This window comes from Haliotis rufescens, unplaced genomic scaffold (genome assembly GCF_023055435.1).
Source record: "Haliotis rufescens isolate VD_foot unplaced genomic scaffold, xgHalRufe1.0.p SCAF_13, whole genome shotgun sequence".
In the NCBI taxonomy this organism is placed as follows: domain Eukaryota; kingdom Metazoa; phylum Mollusca; class Gastropoda; order Lepetellida; family Haliotidae; genus Haliotis; species Haliotis rufescens.
The window spans coordinates 11137771-11159217 of record NW_025963813.1 but is presented as its reverse complement, the minus strand read 5'-3'; the positions used below and the strand labels follow the sequence as shown (position 1 = coordinate 11159217).

Below are 21447 nucleotides of genomic sequence, written 5' to 3'. Positions count from 1 at the left end.
TATACTAAAACACACAAGCATACATAATACATTAAAATATCTAAAAATAAATTATTTGATAAAATTACATCATCTCTTAGACATTTTACAACGCATCACTAACGTATGTGTTAAACATTGCACAGTTATTCATAATGAAAACATATTTTTGTAAATTGATAAAAAAATAATTTAAAAGTTAAAAAATAATTAATTACAAATTATATGTCGTTGATCGTCATAAAAAAGGACAGGTTATGATTAAATGTACCTCATTTTCAAACCCGTGAAGATTCGGGCAAGAATTTGTTTTCACCAACCCATGCTGGTAATAACAGGCGCCTAACGGGATCGGGTCGTCAGGCTCGCTGACTTGAATGATGCATGGCGTCATATCCCAATTGCGTAGATCGATGCTGATGATGTCAATCACTGGATTGTCTGGTCCAGACTCGATTATTTACAGACCGCCGTCATATAGCTGGAATATTGCTGAGTGCGGCGTCCAACACAAAAACAAACAAACCTCATCTTCAACAGACAGGACAAGAGGGCATGCATGCTCTCTGCATAAGGGGGCTTTTGGAAGCTGTGTGGTAGCCAGGGTGCTGTTATACAAAGCGATTTTTTCGCTAAGGTGACCGTTTCTCCCATACCTGAACATAGACTTACCTTATAGACCTAACGGAACCCAGTTTCTATTCGCAGGGTTAATCAACCACACCGAAACTGTGGTAGATCTTTTCATTGGGACGTTTGTTTTGTCTAGTGCGTCTCAGTCGCGTTTATTGGGACGTTTGTTTTGTGTAGTAAGCTGTGATACTGTTATTTGAAGTGTTGATGAACGGTAAATAAAACACGTATTTTGTAAGGTTCACAAAATTATTATTTTTGGCGTGCTGCGACAAATGTCATGTGTATTGAAAGCAAAACAGCAGTATTGTCAGAATTGTTCTCAAATGTTGTTTAAAAGTGGGCGGTGGGGCAGCCTGGTGGTTAAAGCGTTCGCTCGTCACGCCAAAGGGGCGGTCGGGCAGCCTGGTGGTTAAAGCGTTCGCTCGTCACGCCAAAGGGGCTGTCGGGTAGCCTGGTGGTTAAAGCGTTCGCTCGTGATGTCAAAGGGGCGGTCGGGCAGCCTGGTGGTTAAAACGTTCTCTCGTCACGCCGAAGACCCGGGTTCAATTCCCAACATGGGTACAATGTGTAAAGCGCATTTCTAATGTCTAATGCTGGAATATTGCGTAAAAACATACTCAAAATATAAGGTTTGCTGGGATAGGGTGGTCAACGGAAGGCTAACCTCCACTCGAGTCTGACGTCGAATGTCCAATCTCTCCGTCACTGTCGGTCTCCCATATAAATCTAATCCGAGGCACCTCTATACAGTTATTGTACAAGGGATATCTGACCCGTGAAGATCCGGGGTAGAATAGGTCTTCAGCAACCCAAAAAGGCGACTAACGGGATCGGGTGGTCAGGCTCGCTGACTTGGTTGATGCATGCCATCGTATCCCAGTTGCGTGGATCGATGCTCATGATGTCAAAATTACTGGATTGTCTGGTCCAGACTCGATTATTTACAGACCGCCGTCATATAGCTGGACTATTGCTGAGTGCGGCGTTAAACAACGAACAAACAAGGGATATCAACAACTAAAAAAGGTTAAGGATCACCCGATTCTTTCACATCAGTACAGTTTATCCGTCATGCCAAGCTCCTTTCAGAGATGCATCAATCCTTAATTTGTGGGTTCGAATCCCAGATTCGCCGCCGCTATGGTCCTGTCAACACTATGCGCATGCTCAATGGCAGACATCTTGGAACCCAGTACCGGGTTAGAATTAATATAGATCGTGAGTGAGTGAGTCAGTTGTGTTTAACGCCGCTTTTAACAGTATTCCAGTATCACGGCGTGTCAGCTTAATGTGGGAGGAAAGCCCGAAGTGATGCAGGTCTTAGACGTTTACCACTTCGGTGAAACCCACGAGCACGGGTATGGTGCTGACCAACCTAGAACCATAATCGGGGCGAACCGGGGTTCGAACCCTCAATCGTAGGTTTCTGGCGTGTCCAAGGGACGCAACTCTGCACAGCGAATTGAGGCGCCTTAGACGACTGGGCCACCCGTGCCCCCTGTAGATCATAAGGAATGGTAGTAAGAGATAGACTGCATTTCATCAAGTGGTCTCCCTCTTTGACTTCGCTCACTGTGTGTCATCATGCCCCGATGACGTGGACTGTTGCTCATGTTATCAATCACTGGTTTGCCTGGTCCATAATCAATTATATATCACAGGTCGCTGTGATGAAGCTGGAATTTTGCCTGCCTGCGGCATATAACAGCACTCACTCACTAAATGTTGTGAGATTAGAGCAAACAGGAAACAAGATGGAAGCGGTGCATGTTTGACAACACTGCAAATGTTGCTTTAAGAAACTAAATCTCTTGGACGATATTCTTTTTGTTTTACAAGACAGAAATACAAACAAAAGATTTGAAAAGACCTTTTTTTATTGCCGATGTATTATGTGACCTAGCATATTCGAGTACCATAGCCAGCTACAAAACAGTTCTATCTACTAGCCGTATGATAACTGATAACATATATTATGGTAAAATGCACATGATCAACCGAATCTACAAAATCGATAGATTAAAATGGCTTTCATATTCAGAAACACATATCACCTCAAGACAGAAGTTCAACATCTAATTATTAGTCCATACCTGTATGTACAGACGGCGAGAATCGGGATGGTGCCATCATCCGGAAAACCCTATCTGCTAAACCCAACATGGTTATTGCGTTTCGTATATACAAACTATCTAAAGCTTCTATTCTGCCTTGGTGTAGCCTAATGGATAAAGTTGTTGCTCTTAACACACCAGTACTAATACACTTAATAGACAATCATCGTTATAAGACCCATATCAGGTATTGGACACTTAAATTTGCAAATTAGTCTTGACAAGCGTTTTAAAACAATGCCCAAATTTATACTTTGCAGGCGTGTATTGATCAGCAGATTTGGTTTTCTAGAACATATCATAAGAATACAAATCATGAGTACGAAGTAATGTTCACTTGTATATACACGTTCTCAACGGAAATAGACCGGACACTTTCCTGATAAACACACACACGGGGTTTAATTGTATAACTATGAACAATAATGCGTTTACATCTTGACAGTTGCATAGCTCATAACTGATAACATATTCTTCAGCAGAATCACATAAAAAATCGACACACAAATAGATAAAATATTAGCATTGTATCGGTGAACAGGACCGGGGGATATATAACGGGAGTTTCACGAATATACGAAACCTGTAGTCAGTCACGCTCCGGGTCAAACCGAAAACTCGTGTTACACAGGTATTGACAAAAACACCGCATCAACAAATTGCCTGATGATAAAGTACTGAATATAATTATTTGCAAACTTAAAATCAACACCTTCATTTTTTTCGTCTTTGAAATAAAATAAAACTTACTTTAATTTCTTATATGGTCCCTGTATTAAAAGTACAATTAGTTTATATTATATGTACTATCGATTCCTATGTTTGACACATTCATTGAAAGTCAAATGTCAAATGAAAACAAGCAGCTATCGGAGTCCCTTGTGCTGCATCCCATGTTAAGGCACGGCGTATTGAGATGTGTGGTATAACGGTACACTTTGCCAATTTCCCTTGTGGATTGTCAGGAAACTTGGCACTCGGACTATGGCAATAACGGCACCAAACTGTCTATACCGGAACCAAGAACCAATCTGACACCATATGTTGTTTTAGTTCTGTACTCAGTGATGAAACAATGAATTTTCTGAAAATATCATATCCATACCTCGAGTGAAATAACACTTGGTGCGGGCTCCTTAAAGTCAGCCTTAATGCCACGATATTTGTTATAGAGACAGATAATGAAGATCCCATGTTATTTTACAAAAACTAGACACATATTCTCTGTATAATCTGCTAGTTTGGTTGTTTGTAAGTGAAACTTTAACAAGAGTAATGTATATCATAAAGCGGTTGATCCTTTCTTAATAATAAAATCAACCCGTGAAGATCCGGGTTATAAAAGGTCTTCAGCAACCCATGCTTGCCATAAAAAGGCGACTATGCTTGTCTAAAGAGGCGACTATCGGGATCGGGTGGTCAGGCTCGCTGACTTGGTTGAAGCATGTCATCGTATCCCACTTGTGTAGATCGATGCTCATGATGTCAATCACTGGATTGTCTGGTCCAGACTCGATTATTTACAGACCGCCGTCATATAGCTGGGATATTGCTGAGTGCGGCGTTAAACAACAAACCAACCAACCAATCATATGGTTACATTGTGAATCTCATTTCCGGTCTCATGCCGTTGATTATTGATAAAGTTAAATGTACATAAAAACATATTTTCAATAAGGTATGCCAATCATATTTTTTATAAAGAAAACACGACATATAGTGTACAGTAGTTGTGCAAAAAGTTACATATATTTTGATCAAATAATCAGCCTTAGTTTACATTGAGTTAGTTTAGTGATTGAAAACATATACAAATATCCGCCTAAATCCACATAAGAAAACCTGTAAGCAATGATACCAGTACTTCCTATCATTGATGTGTTTATGGGCGAGAATTGTCGGTCTATTACAGACAAAAACATATACAAAGTAACTGCTGGACACAAGAAAGTATACGCTCATGTTTGTTGGTGGCTAAAAGGGAGTGAGTGAGTGAGTTGGGTTTAAAGCCGCTTTTAACAGTATTCCAGTCACATCGCGGCATGTCAGCTTAATGTGGGCGTAAAGCCCGAAGTGATGCAGGTCTCAGACGTTTACCGCTTCGGTGAAACCCACGAGCACGGGTATGGTGCTGACAAACCTAGAAACATAATTGGGGCGAACCGGGATTCGAACCCACAATCATAGGCTTCTGGCGTGCCCAAGGGACGCAACTCTGCACAGCGAATCGCGGCGCCTTAGACGACTGGGCCACCCGTGCCCCCTAATATAAATGAATGCGTTTGTAGTGTTTAAGGAACTGTTCTCAGCCTATTTATGTTTTAATAACGTTTGTAATGTTTTGGTCGAATCAAGTCAAGTGTATACGTTCTTTTGCCCGGCAGTATACATTTGAATGTCTGAAAAAAGACTTTAAGATGGACAGTTACAGATTTCCACTGCATCTTTGAAATGTAAGCTCAACTCCTATGATCTACTACAGAACCTATAGTTTAAATAAAATCATTTCTACCCATGCAGAGAACCAAACAGTACCTGTACTGCCTCAAAGAATACTACGACAATAAATGATCAGATATCTCCTAATCGGAAGAAAATTTCATCCAGTCCCAAAACACAACTAGTCAGTTTCGTCATCATCAATTTATAACAGTAGTCTATGGCTCCGATATATATCCTCTAACCCATAGCAACACCATCTACTCATCGGGTCCAGTTCTACGGGGTCTCGGAAGACCTGCCGCTCGTCTTGCAGCTTCATCCGCAGCGTGCAGTGCCTCCAGATCAGCAACCCGATCAGCCACCCGTCTTCTGCTGTCGTCGAGTCTTCGCAGCACTTCCCGTAGCTGTTCCTCCCAGATTCGGATAACTTCGATTCTTTCCGCCTCCATCCTGGACAGAAGTTCCAGTTTGGCTTGGTCCAGCATATGGAGGAACCTCTCCCCCTCCACATCCCTCCTTTTACCCTCGTCCTTGATGAGGCCTGTGTGTTCCTGCTGGAGCTTGACGATGTCGCTCTCGCCTTCCTGGACGTTGTTGACGTTGCTTTCAACATTCATGATACGAGAGTAGAGCTCCTCTATCTTCTTCTCAATCTTGGAGGTCACCCGCTCGATCAGCTTCCGCAGCATGTCCTCAGACGCATCTGAAAGAAACAGTCCAATGGCAATGGCGGTAAAGTATGTTCTTAAAGACCAATCACACCAACCTTGGTGCCCTCTGATGGTTTGTTTGATATACTTGTTGACACACTTGACATGTTTTAAAGTATTCTAATTTTGTTTAAACAGAGCAATGAAGTTACAATGGACAATCGTACAATCGACGTTTAGCAGAGATTTCTAATAGTGAGTGAATGAGTTTGGTTTTACGCCGCTTTAAGCAATATTCCAGCAATATCACGGCGGGGGACACCAGAAATGGGCTTCACACAATGTACCCATGTCGGGAATCGAACCCGGTTCGTCGGTGTGACGAGCGAACGCTTTAACCACTAGGCTACCCGAACGCCCCTGAGATTTCTAACAAATAGGGTTTCGCATATAATGTATCTAGTATAAAGAAATAAACTGAAATAAATATATTGTTTTTTCTCACTTGGTATATTGATGACTGACCGCTTCACATTAACCTTCTACATGTTTAGTAATTATTTCAATAAGCATTAAAATTTCAGTTTTCATATTTCAATTGATTTTTTTCTGTTGCGACCAACCATACAAAATTTTACAAAATTGTGAGATCGGCGGATACATAAAGGTGCAGACAAATTACGATGTGGAATATGATTTTATGTGATCAGTTCGGTCCTTATTTGACAAAGAACAGCTACAACAACAGTTGGCGGAAATCATACAACCCTAGAGAAACATTCCCATGTGTCACGGGTGACATTGGAGACGCCTGGTGGTTAAATCTTTCTCTCGTCACGCCGAAGAGCCGGGTTTGATTCCCCAAATTGGTACAATATCCGAGGCCAATTTCTGGTGTCCCCCGCCGTGGTATAGCTGGAATATTTCTGAAAGCGGCTTAAAAGCATACTCACTCACACACTTTTAATTTCTGAAAAAAATTCTCCATTTTTTTACTGTGTAGTGTTCCGTATGCTGATTTCCCTGCCGCCCTTAATGTAATTAATTATAACAATTACAGATCAATATATTATATTTCAGGTTTTACTGGTTAAACCTTTTTTCAGAGCTTGTCAGCAGGTATTTTAATCAAAACCTTTCAACCAAAGAAACAGATGACGTGGTTCAATGGAGGTGCATACATTCAGTCCAAACCTGGTTTTGTCACTACCTGTGCTGTTAAATTCAACTGACACATCTATACACATAACTATTGAAAAGGTAGAGCTGTGTTGAAGGCAAGGTAATTTAGCATGGCGCATCTTCCCGAGTCAAGAGCGTCCACTAGCCTTATCATCAAAGTCTTGTTTCCAACCTTGCCACACCAAGCCCACTTTCCTGTGCTAAATATGATTGGATTATCGCACTAATCCACAGTCCAATCAGTGAACGTTTAATAAAATCAACATCCGCGACTGGTACACCTTCGCATTAAAGTGATTTACCCCTGTCTTTGTTGACATATCTTTTTCATCTTTTATACCCTTCCCCCCCCCCCCCCCCCCCCCAAATTGCCTATGTTCTTGTGTCAGCGGTGAATGTTTTCGTTATCTGATCGGCTCTGTCGTCGCCGATGGTAGTTGCCATCTTTGCGAAGCTATACGAGATAAGAACAGCGATCTGATTGGACACCGCGTTGTTTCATAACAAGGGGCACAACTCCGGGGTGGCGCCAGAATAGATCCAAGAAAGGTGGTATGATGTGGCAAGGGTAGAAACTAGGCTTTGATATAGGCTAGTGGACACGCTTGCCTCGGGAAGATGAGCATGGCGATGACTGATATTCCTGTATGATTATATCTTTGTACAAAGAATCCAAAGAATGAAATGTGATTGTGACTGTGAATGCATTTATTGTGGTGTGCTTCCTACAGTGACATCAAGTGCATCATTGACATAGCCATGCAGCCAGTCCACAATAGGACGTATCTCCTCACAACATTACAGTGCATATATGTTACAAATATTGCCCATGCCAATGACCACAGTCCCAAATGCGCACCGTAACAATGTGTGTTGATGCGGTCCAATGACATGCTTCATTGACAACAACGTTGTCCATAATACGCCCAGTGTCATTAATTGAGGCGTGTTGTATTCCATTACTTCATAGTTAGAACATATGTGCGTGAGTTGACACAGCTTGGAACAGTATTCCAGTTATGCCACGGCGTGTCAGCTTTATGTGGGAGGAAAGCTCGAAGTGATGCAGGTCTCAGATGTTTGCCACTTTGGTGAAACCCACAAGCACCTGGAAACATAATCGGGGCGAACCGGGATTCGAACCCACACTCATAGGTTTCTGGCGTTCCCAAGGGACGCAACTCTGCACAGCGAACTGTGGTGCCTTAGGCGACTGGGCCACCTGTGCCCCGCCTTGCAAGAACGCCCGGTTTATAAATTATAACATGCAAGTGTTTCAAGACACGCCTTTGAATGTCATCATTAACGTGCAGGGGAGTTGTAAACTGTGTGACGTCTCTTTGGTTAAACTCTGCTTCTTTGTTCCGTGATGAATGCTTTTATTAATATATTTGCTAAATATTTCACCATATAGGGTGAGATGAGTATCAAAACTAATTAACTGATTGTACTGATATCTTTCTGATCAGTGCTTCGGGCTCTTACCTAACAAATTTGGATATGTTTTGTCAGCCTTTGTACTTTGTAATGCATTTAACATTTTATTGTTTTATATCTCACATTATGACTGCGATCGTTCAAAAACAAGCTTTGAATTTGGTCATGCCGTTAAACTATTCTGTGTTCTGTTGAAACATTGCACATGGAACACATATAGGTTGAAAAAAAACACACTTTACATCTCTAGTATGGTGTAATGATAAACTACAGATTAGTACATTGATTTACACATTGCATGTACCGTTAACTTACCAAATAAGGCTCGATAACGAGCCAATCTTAAGGACTCTATGTAACTACACCGATCATTATTGACAACATAAAATCGTTTGAGTGATCTCCCTTTAACATTACCATGTTACCGAATTTCAAAGCTGAGTATTTTTCATACCAGTCTTTAAACCATCCAAACTAAAAGATTAAGTATACGATATCATGCGTGCGAAAAACCGCCTCTGCTGGTTCAGACACACATCATTAACCAGATACATTGAACGAAAGGAATCGACCTAAAGGGAGATAACTCTTCTGATATATCGTGCACGGAGGGGCATCAAGCAAACATGGGACGATCACGCACTTGCTAGAAGCCGTTTTGGCAAGCAATTAACCATTCGTCTCATTCCGTATAACTCGTGTGGTCTTATAACCGGAATGGCACGAGCGGTTCTGAATGGGCAAGAAGCTGTGCATGTATATACCACGCAAATACATACCAAATACCAAGTGGGTGTGCATATATTGTCCTCGGCGGCAATGCACAGGCCTGGAATAAATGTGCATTAACATGCCCCTCAGGTAACGGTTCCACAAACAGAGAAAGATGCGATCACCTCGTGTCATCTTTGATTTTCAGTGATCCATTCATATAATTCTCACTGCTATTTTGTCTTTTACCCCTCTGTTTCGTGGGATAGTCGAGACTGGGTATTTATTCCCTTGTGTTGACATTTTATATTTGCTTCCCCTCAAGATGTCTTGATGTGTCGAGTTACACGTTCCTCGATTTTTTTTTTATCCCTATGATTATCATAATCCAAGAATAATGTATTGGTGTTGCCACATCCATACACTGAGATGGGTGGAACCTGTTCCGGTGTACTGAGGTCTTCAGTTTCAGTGTCTATACAGTTTGACCATCATTGCGCAGAACCGATTTTCTACATACCGACACTCTTTTCGTGATTTTTCTGAATATATATATATAACTATATATAACAAAAACATTAACTATTATATTGCTTAAGATGATATTCCTTAGGGACCTCTTACACAAAGCGATATGACAATCGTAAGTTTATGCTAAAGTACGGACGTTACGATTACCGCAGCGCTAAGATCGTTTTGCGCAAGTAGAATTTGGTAGAACCCTTATCAGTATCATGGCCTACTTTCGGATCCGCCTGTCGTGAAGTACAGATAACTCTAATATGTGTGATGTCTCCGAAATCAAGCTTTGCTTTGTATGTCATGTCCAACTGACGAGTTGTTGTCTATTCCGTCAACGCCTTAAAATTGCCTGTTGGTCGTTGCTACGAAAACAGCTTCGACAATACTGCAACATATCTTTAGCATGTTTGTGAAACCGTGTCCAGATGCTATTCCCCTAACTACAATCTACCTCACTGCTTCTCCGACATACTAACCGTGTGGTGCTGGAAGTCAAATAATTGAACAGTTGATAATCAGGCAAATTAGATCATATATGTAAAATATGGCATCTTGTAAAAGTAAAACAAGAAATTCTTTAAAATGTGAATAAATATGATTGAGAAAACCACAACCAGCATTAGACACCATATAACATCCTTGTGCTAAACTATTGTTGTCTACAATTTCTAAAATAGTGTAGATTGTTCTGATGTAACAACCATCTTATGTAACAAAAAAAACAAAAAATAAGTTCAGGTCCAACGTTTTCATATTCAGAAGCCAAATTAGATTGCAGAGTATATACTAAAATGTCAGACAGATGCCAAATGTGAGCTTTGTTTTTTTTTGTCTCAAATAACTCCTTATACAATTGTATTTCGAAAGTGTATTTTACAATAGGAGTACAACATAGCACATGCTTATAATTGATGATAATCAGAACATTCATACGACATAACAAAATATTTCTAAAGAAAAGCTTTGTATAATAATAGTAAGACAGATAATCCATGTAAATGAGAGAATGCCATACACCTATCTAAGAAGGGTATCGCTTTCGATCAGGCTAACTTAAAAGGTGAATATGCATTTTAAAACTTGTTTGGGCGTATTAGATTCAGAGCGTATAATGTTGTGGATGTATTGGTTTCTGACTCACCGTCGTCCCCTTCACTTCTCTGTCTTTCAACTTCTCTTGTGTAGCGCCTGATCAGGACACAGTACAGGTCCTGCAGAATAACAAAGGCCATGAAATACCCCTGACCTCACCCCTTTCAAAACACCATGTTTAAACAAACACGGACTATTCATTTCCTATGCTGCTAACAGAAAACAGAAAAATGTGTAGTTCTTTCCCTTACTTTTTATGCGTTATACACGGTAATGTCGGACAGCACAACTGCAAAGACGAACCTAAAATGACCTTTTTTCAATTGTTCTCACACTGTTAAAAGGGTTCTGATAATCTACAGCCAGCTTTACGTAAATATAGAGGCAATGCTTTCCTTTGGCAGAGCTGACGTCTCCTTGTTTACGACTTTTGAAACTAGAAAACCTGCAAACTCTTGTTCATCCATATTGTGCCCTTGTAGTTTGAATTGTGCGGATTAACATATTTCAGGATAAAGGAATCATTGTTAAAAAAAGTAGTCCCTGTAACACATGTGATATTTGGGATACCACTTTCTGAGTAAAGTACAGATTCACGTACTTTTGGGGGGTTGAGTCCCGTCTGGGATTCGAACCCACACTGCCAGAGTGAGGCACCTAATCGCCAGCACACCAAGTCAGCATAACTCTGGCAGTGTGGGTTCGAATCCCGGGCGGGACTCAACCCCCCAAAAGTACGAGAATCTGTACTTTACTCAGAAAGTGGTACCCCAAATATAACATGTGTTACATTTGACCACTTTCTAAATAGCATTGTGTGTTCAGAGTCGTTCCTATCAGTAATCCAGTGTCCAGAAAGACAGGTTTCCAGCCAACCGAGGTCTGGACTAACGTGAGTTTTCTGTACTTGCACCCAATTACCTTTGTATTTTTAATCCCTCTATGATGACAATTGAAACGTTCCACTACAATAATATTAACATATTCCCTTGTTTGACAGTGACAGTTACTTTTGAAATTAGAACGTATTTGCATCAGTCATCCCTGTAATTCTTTCCAGCCCTCATCACCAGGATGGTGTCGTATCAAATGTCAGCACGTGTGTCTTCTTTCAACAAATGTATGTTTAAGACTGGATCAGTTTCCTTTAAATATTAATGCTTACACTGTGTGATGGTTTCGCAAATGTCCCAGGAAGGTAAAAAAGGTAGACTTGTATCATTTAAATGTATTCTAAATCAAGAAAACCAATCGTTGTAGTTGCACTATCAAACATTTTTTTCACATTCCATGTATATAGTTACTGTGACATGTTCTAATTTATGAATTTGTGGAAGCACAGCTGAAAAAATAGTTTATTGTTTTGTTTTTAAAATTTGACCAAATTAAATTTCTCCCTGGCTTTTGCTGGTTCATTACACAAGTTATAATGAAATTATGGATTTTTGTATGCTCCATTTGAGATTACAGCAGTTTGAAAGAGACGGGAAAATTGTGATGACTTTTATTTTGACCTTCTGAAACGTAACCAGGTTACCATAGATAGACACAAAGGGAAATTTCTTTGGTGATATTTATTTTAGTGTTTTAAAAGGTTTGAATGATACCAGTTGCACAGCTTTAAATGAAAATGAGAGAGACACTGTCAAACATTCTTTTTTTAAGATAACCCGTATTTTACATATTAATTGATCTCCATAATATAAATGAATGAGTGAGTGAGTGAGTGAGTTGGATTTAACCCCGCTTTTAACAGTATTCCAGTCATATCACGGCGTGTCAGCTTAATGTGGGAGGAAAGCCCGAAGTGATGCAGGTCTCAGACGTTTACCACTTCGGTGAAACCCACGAGCACGGGTATGGTGCTGACAAACCTAGAATCATAATCGGGGCGAACCGGGATTCGAACCCACAATCATAGGTTTCTGGCGTGCCAAAGGGACGCAACTCTGCACAGCAAATCGCGGGGCCTTAGACGACTGGGCCACCCGTTCCCCCTAATATAAATGAACATTGAGATGCCCTTTCAAGGATAAGTAAGACCATTTATCCTTGAGGGCGTAGGATATGTTTCTTCTTGTCTCTAGTCTAACATTATTTAATTTCATGTAAATACCAACGGGCTTTTGCTGCAGTTAACATTTTACCTTCATGCTTTGCAATACTTATGTACCAGGTGTGGACCTGTATACCAATTTAACGTTCAACGTTAAATTGTCAATGTATGTTCTAATCAAACAAGGAAACTCTATATGCTTCCATACCATTCCTGACTCAGAGGGGAAAACAATTCAAGCATTAAATTCATAATTAAATCGTTAACCTGACACCTGTTTGGACATTTGTCATTGTTATAATATGATTACTATATCATGAAATAATTGAGAAAAAACACCTTTACAAATGCAGTATTGTATGGAAATGTTGATTTCCATACTTATTCAAGATAATAACGTACTGTGTGACGTCAATTGATGGCTTCATGTTACCATGGCAATATCTGTCTATCCAGTCTTACCTGTCTGTTATGTTTCTCCATAGAGGTGACCGAACATTCGCTTTTTGTATCAGTTTTGTCGATATTGGATAACTCAAGGTCACTTGTCTGAAAGGTTATAAGACATGCAACAGGGGCGAAAGTGGAGGAACCATTCACCATATGCAATAATATTATCATCATTCACCGTATGCAATAATATGTTATCATTCACCATATGCAATAATATGTTATCAGTCACCATATGCAATAATAGTATCATTATTCACAGAATGCAATAAAAGTATGATCATTCACCATATGCAATAATAGTGTTATCATTCACCATATGCAATACTAGTAATATCATTCACCGAATGCAATGATATAGTTACCAGTCACCATATGCAATACGTATTATCATTCACCATATGCAATAATAGTACACTCTCTCAAAAAAGAAACGCAACCCCAGTCTAAAAATGTGAGAAAACCCCAAGGAGAAAAATATTGATTGTAAATACAAATCTTTTGATATGCACTTATACCATGTACACTGTTGATTAACGTAAGCGTCCAAACACACCAATTTTCGTGCACAAGGGCATTTTATTGTTACTTTTATCATAGTGAGCATAATTTTCACGTGGCCCATGCCAAAAGCCTCATGCACGTGCAATTCATGGAAAGAGCAGTAGAAGTATTGGTTTATAAAAGCACGTGTTGATTAGCGATCCACTCTATCATTTTCACCGAAAGACAAGGTCGAATATGCCACGGTTGAGTGCTGCAGATCGAAATATCGCCATTGGCCGTATTGAGGCCGGACAAAGCTTTGGAAACGTTGCCCGGCACCTCAATGGTCATAAAACAACGATTTCCCGACTTTGGAGCCGATACACCCAGTTTCATGCAACTGAAGATCGCCCCAGAAGTGGTAGGCCAAGGGTTACCACACAACCTCAGGATCGATTCATCCGGGTCACCCACCTACGTAACCGGCTAGCCACACCTACCGTCACTGCAACACAGGTGCCAGGTTTGAGAAGAGTGTCCGCACAACCAATTAGGAACCGTCTACGAGAGGCCGGTCTACGTGCAAGAAGACCACTTATTGGACCTGTTTTACGCCACGAACATCGACGCCAACGACTCAGGTGGTGCACCAACGTTCGGATATGGACCCTCAAAAACTGGAGGAGCGTCTGGTTTAGTGACGAATCACGTTTTCTCTTACAACGCCGTGACGGAAGCAAGCGTGTCTATAGAAGAGGAAACGGACGTTTTGCCCCGAACTGTGTTCGGCAGGTCGACAGATTTGGAGGAGGGAGCGTCATGGTGTGGGGAGCCATGTCTTACAACCAAAGATCAGACTTGGTGATCATTCGTGGCAATTTGACAGCCCAGCGCTATATCAATGACGTCGTACAGCCTCATCTTCTGCCGATTATCGACCAACATAGGGAGCTCTATCAACACGACAACGCCCGGCCGTACACTGCTCATGCAATAGTGAATTTTCTCCAGAATTCTAACGTCAACGTGTTACCATGGCCCTCCCGATCACCAGGCATCAACCCAATCGACCATCTTTGGGATTATCTGGACCGACGAGTACGATGCAGACGTTGGTTGCACTAGCCGTTGCACTGCAGGAAGAGTGGAGAGCAATCCCTCAGGAAAGAATCCGGCGTCTAATCCGTTCTGTTCCTAGGAGGTGTAATGCTGTGATCGCAGCTCGTGGCGCTCATACGAGGTACTGAGAAAGACGCCCCCTTGCGTCAAGTCAATTTTAGTGAGAGAACTGTCGAAGCCTGGACTTAAACTTGCATAACTGTACTGCCACCATGCCAAATTTCATATTGTTGTCTCCAATAATAAATGTGTTATAATAACTTGAATATTGAGATAAACATCTTGAAAATATAGGAGTTGCGTTTCTTTTTTGAGAGAGTGTATTACCATTCACCATAAGCAACAATAGTATAGACATTCACATATGCAAAATATACTGCCGGGCAAAGGAAAGTATACATCCGTGTGTGTCGGCAAACATAAAACAAGGAAATGGTTATTCGATGGTGATGTATTTCATACGGGTGTCATAGTTGTATTTCGGTGATTGTTGCCAGCCCAGTACCGTTTGGATAGCATTTGTAATGTTTTGGTCAAATCCAACTTTCAAGTGTCTACTTTCTTTTCCCTGGCAGTTTATATTAGTATAAACATTCATTAACCGGGTGCAATAATAATATTATAATTCATGATATGCAATTATAGTATTAAAATTCATCATGTGCAAATTATTAATGATCATGTAGTAAAGGTGATTGTGGCTCCCTAGAAAAATCATAGAGAAGTTTAATGTAATAAAACAGTTCTACGAATAAGTCGTACCTCGTATCTTTAACTATATTAATTCTTGTTCCGGAGCATCCTTCGAAACATGTTCTTCCACATCATTAAAATGAAAGAGTACAGACATCAAGACCTAACTTTGTCTTTTACGTTGGCGTTTTATATTTGGTGTATAGCTTCCAAACGGGTGACAACCATTAATTACTCTTCGACTTGAAGCGCGGCTAGGATAAACCTGTATTCTTTGACTTGAAGCTCGGCTAGAATAAACCTGTACTCTTTGACTCGAAGCTTGGCAAGAATACACCTTTACTCTTTGACTCGAAGCTTGGTTAGAATATTTAAATAAATTAAATTAAATAAAGAACTTGTATAGCGCATTTTCCAATTAACAACTGCTCAAATTCGCCAAGAACATGATTGATCTAGTCAAAGGCTCTCTTGTAGAGACAAGTTTGGGCGTCCTATTAATGTTTGTCAGATTTTCTGTTTCTCGGATTTCTTGTGACAGATTGCTCCATAGGAATGGACCAGCATGTTGAAATGACCTATCGCCATATGTTTTGGTACGTGACCATGGCACCGCGAGCAACGTTGATCTTGTGATCGGAGAGAACGTGTAGGCGTGTATGGTACAATTAGTTCCTGTAAATATGCAGGAGCCAAACTATGCTTTGCCTGAATAAACCTGGACTCTTTGACCTGAAGGTCGAGTTGAATACACCTGTGCTCTTTGACCTGAAGGTCGACTTGAATACACCTGTGCTCTTTGACCTGAAGGTCGAGTTGAATACACCTGTGCTCTTTGACCTGAAGGTCGACTTGAATACACCTGTGCTCTTTGACCTGAAGGTCGAGTTGAATACACCTGTGCTCTTTGACCTGAAGGTCGAGTTGAATACACCTGTGCTCTTTGACCTGAAGGTCGACTTGAATACACCTGTGCTCTTTCGCCTGAAGGTCGATTTGAATACACCTGTGCTCTTTGACCTGAAGGTCGACTTGAATACACCTGTGCTCTTTGACCTGAAGGTCGAGTTGAATACACCTGTGCTCTTTGACCTGAAGGTCGAGTTGAATACACCTGTGCTCTTTGACCTGAAGGTCGACTTGAATACACTTGTGCTCTTTCGCCTGAAGGTCGATTTGAATACACCTGTGCTCTTTGACCTGAAGGTCGACTTGAGTACACCTGTGCTCTTTGACCTGAAGGTCGAGTTGAATACACCTGTGCTCTTTGACTCGAAGCTAGGCTACAATACAGCTGAACACTTTGGGCTTTCCTCCCACAAAGCTGACACGCCGTGACATATACTACTCAAAAGAAGTTAAAGCTCGCCCGAATCTGTCATATTACCATCGTCGATCTGTCATGACAGATAAACAATAGTCATATTACAAGAATAGGGTGTTCTTCAACTTATGGTGAGTGGTATAATTGAACACTCTTGAACGCGACGGTAAATCTCATTTCACCTCATCTTGCCTTATGTGTCACTGGATTGTCTGGTCCATCACTTGATTGTCTGGTCAAGACTCGATTATTTACATGCCGTCGTCGGGTGACAGAAGTACTGCTGTGCGTGAGTGAGTGAGTGAGTTTGGTTTAACGCCGCTTTTAACAGTATTCCAGTTATATCGCGGCGTGTCAGCCTAATGTGGGAGGAAAGCCCGAAGTGATACAGGTCTCAGACGTTTACCACTTCGGTGAAACCCACGAGCACGGGTATGGTGCTGACAAACCTAGAAACATAATCGGGGCGAACCGGGATTCGAACCCACAATCATAGGTTTCTGGCGTGCCCAAGGGACAGCGAATCGCGGCGCCTAAGACGACTGGGCCACCCGTGCCCCCAGTACTGCTGTACGTCACCGAGGAACAAACATACATTTTTATGCAAATTGTGTGAGTGGCCGGTGCCACCAGTACGGTAGGACATGCTAACCTTTTTCAGTGAGCCATTTATATATGTTTCACCGTTAATTTGTCTTCTACGTCTATTGGAATCTGTACTGGCAAATAAATAAGATTGTTTCGCGTTGACGTTTTATATTCAAATGCTTGACATCCGGTTGATGTACATATCTTCAAAATAGCTAAGGGAGCGGTGGGGTAGCATACTGGTTAAAGCGTTTTCTCGTCACGCCGAAGGGCAGGGTTCGATTCCCGGCATTGGTACAATGTGTGAAGCCCATTTCTAGTGTCCCCCGCCGTGATATTGCTGGAATATTGCTAAAAGCGGCGTAAAACCATACTCACTCACTCATTCACACATTACATCCCCGCTATTTTCAGCGATTCCAGAAAACACGTCACAGCAGATATTCATCGACACATAAATCCGTGATGTTCTCATTATTCAAATTTACAATGATTTAGCCGTACATCCACCGCTTGTTAATTATTCAGCGATTCATAATGCCCCTTTGAGTGTCATGGCCAGCAAGTGATGCAGAAGTATGTCACTATCAAAGTCACAATCACGCACTAACACGCAAGACAATCCCCGATCTTATTAATGAATAAACAGAAAACATTGAGGCAATACATCCATCCACTCGGTATTGCCCCAGTTATTAATGTCGGCAACAGCGCAATCATTACTATGTGGGGCTGCATGATGGACAGTTTCTGACTAATTGATCTGTTTAACGTGGGGCGCCGTTATGGCGGTACGGGTCCCGATGAAACGAAGACAGGGAGCCCAGTTGACTGACTGCGGTAATGACGTATGTCTGAAACTATTAACTGAAATTAACACACAACGTGTTCTGAGTAGCGGCATGACACTGCCTTTTTGATCATATCGTTCTCCCACTGAGTGTTTTCACTATGATAATTGTCTACAAGCTAAATGTCTTCAAATTAGGCGCGTCTTGTATACTCAAGTATCGTTTTACTAACAAGAAAGTATGTGTGAGCTGTTCATTTGAATATCATCTATATCCCTACTCTCATAATACCAGCATAGCATCTACATCGCACATCCTACAATACCAGCACTGCCTCCACATCGCCCATCCCTCAAAACCAGCACTGCCTCCACATCGCCCATCCCTCAACACCAGCACTGCCTCCTCATCGCCCATCCCTCAATACCAGCACTGCCTCCACATCGCCCATCCCTCAATACCAGCACTGTCTCCACATCGCCCATCCCTCAACACCAGCACAGCATCTACCTCGCCCATCCTACAACACCAGCACTGTCTCCACATCGCCCATCCTACAACACCAGCACTGTCTCCACATCGCCCATCCCTCAACACCAGCACTGTCTCCACATCGCCCATCCTACAACACCAGCACTGTCTCCACATCGCCCATCCTACAACACCAGCACTGTCTCCACATCGCCCATCCCTCAACACCAGCACTGTCTCCACATCGCCCATCCTACAACACCAGCACTGCCTCCACATCGCCCATCCCTCAACACCAGCACTGCCTCCACATCGCCCATCCTACAATACCATCACTGCCTCCACATCGCCCATCCCTCAACACCAGCACTGCCTCCACATCGCCCATCCTACAATACCATCACTGCCTCCACATCGCCCATCCCTCAATACCAGCACTGCCTCCACATCGCCCATCCCTCAATACCAGCACTGCCTCCACATCGCCCATCCCTCAACACCAGCACAGCATCTACCTCGCCCATCCCTCAATACCAGCACTGCATCTACCTCGCCCATCCTACAATATCATAACTGCCTCCACATCGCCCATCCTACAATACCATCACTGCCTCCACATCGCCCATCCTTCAACACCTGCACTGCCTCCACATCGCCCATCCCTCAACACCAGCACTGCCTCCACATCGCCCATCCTACAATACAAGCACTGCCTCCACATCGCCCATCCCTCAATACCAGCACAGCATCTACCTCGCCCATCCTACAATACCATCACTGCCTCCACATCGCCCATCCCTCAACACCAGCACTGCCTCCACATCGCCCATCCTACAATACCAGCACTGCCTCCACATCGCCGACCCCTCAACACCAGCACTGCATCTACATCGCCCCATCCTACAATACAAGCACTGCCTCCACATCGCCCATCCCTCAATACCAGCACATCATCCACATCGCCTATCCCTCAATACCACCACTGCCGCCACATCGCCCATCCCTCAACACCAGCACTGCCTCCACATCGCCAATCCTACAATACCATCACTGCCTCCACATCGCCAATCCTACAATACCAGCACTGTCTCCACATCGCCCATCTCACAAAACCAGCACTGTCTCCACATCGCCCATCTCACAATACCAGCACTGCCTCCACATCGCCCATCCTACAATACCAGCACTGCCTCCACATCGCCAATCCTACAATACCAGCACTGCCTCCACATCGCCAATCCTACAATACCAGCACTGCCTCAACATCGCCAATCCTACAATACCAGCACTGTCTCTACATCGCCCATCTCACAATACCAGCACTGCCTCAACATCGCCAATCCTACAATACCAGCACTGCCTCCACATCGCCCATCCTACAATACCAGCACTGTCTCCACATCGCCCATCTCACAATACCAGCACTGCCTCCACATCGCCCATCCTACAATACCAGCACTGCCTCAACATCGCCAATCCTACAATACCAGCACTGCCTCCACATCGCCCATCTCACAATACCAGCACTGCCTCAACATCGCCAATCCTACAATACCAGCACTGCCTCCACATCGCCCATCTCACATTACCAGCACTGCCTCCACATCGCCCATCCCACAATACCAGCACTGCATCGACCTCGCCCATCCTAACACCAGCACTGCCTCCACATCGCCCATCCTACAATACCATCACTGCATCTACCTCGCCCAACCCTCAATACCAGCACTGCATCTACCTCGCCCATCCCACAATACCAGCGCTGCATCTACCTCGCCCATCCCTCAATACCAGCACTGCATCTACCTCGCCCATCCCACAATACGAGCACTGCATCTACCTCGCCCATCCCTCAATACCAGCACTGCATCTACCTCGCCCATCCTTCAATACCAGCACAGCATCTTCCTCGCCCATCCTTCAATACCAGCACAGCATCTTCCTCGCCCATCCCACAATACCAGCACAGCATCTTCCTCGCCCATCCTACAATACCAGCACTGCATCTACATCGCCAATCCCTCAATTCCAGCACATCATCTACCTCGCCCATACCACAATACCAGCACTGCATCTACCTCGCCCATCCCTCAATACCAGCACAGCATCTACCTCGCCCATCCCACAATACCAGCACTGCATCTACATCACCCATCCCACAATACCAGCACTGCATCTACATCACCCATCCCACAATACCAGCACTGCATCTACCTCGCCCATCCCTCAATACCAGCACAGCATCTTCCTCGCCCATCCCACAATGCCAGCACAGCATCTACATCGCCCATCCTTCAATACCAGCACTGCCTCTACATCGCCAATCCCTCAATACCAGCACATCATCTACCTCGCCCATACCACAATACCAGCACTGCATCTACCTCGCCCATCCCTCAATACCAGCACTGCATCTACATCGCCAATCCCTCAATACCAGCACATAATCTACCCCGCCCATCCTTCAATACCAGCAATGCCTCTACATCGCCCATCCCTAAATACCAGCACATCATCTACCTCGCCCATCCCACAATACCAGCACTGCATCTACATTGCCCATCCCATCCCACAATACCAGCACATCATCTACCTCGCCCATCCCTCAACACCAGCACATCATCTACCTCGCCCATCCCTCAATACCAGCACTGCATCTACATCGCCTATCCCTCAATACCAGCACATAATCTACCTCGCCCAT

At 43.0% G+C, this 21447-nt stretch overlaps 1 protein-coding gene across 7 annotated transcripts in view; it reads right to left on the bottom strand.

Moving 5' to 3' along the window:
* Positions 1-4875: 4875 nt before the first annotated feature.
* The window catches only part of LOC124139082 (short transient receptor potential channel 3-like), a 66421-nt gene continuing 49849 nt past the window's right edge, over positions 4876-21447 (bottom strand). For 2 of the 7 annotated variants that reach the window (XM_046506085.2, XM_046506087.2), the window contains 4 exons: positions 13284-13370; positions 10815-10884; positions 10150-10158; positions 4876-5874 (listed from right to left, as the gene is read on the bottom strand). In XM_046506085.2, the coding sequence (XP_046362041.1) occupies positions 5429-5874; positions 10150-10158; positions 10815-10884; positions 13284-13370 (612 nt within the window). In that variant the 3' untranslated portion in view covers positions 4876-5428. The remainder of the gene's footprint in view (positions 5875-10149; positions 10159-10814; positions 10885-13283; positions 13371-21447) is intronic. The other 5 variants (XM_048394179.1, XM_046506088.2, XM_048394180.1 and 2 more) reach the window with 3 other exon arrangements.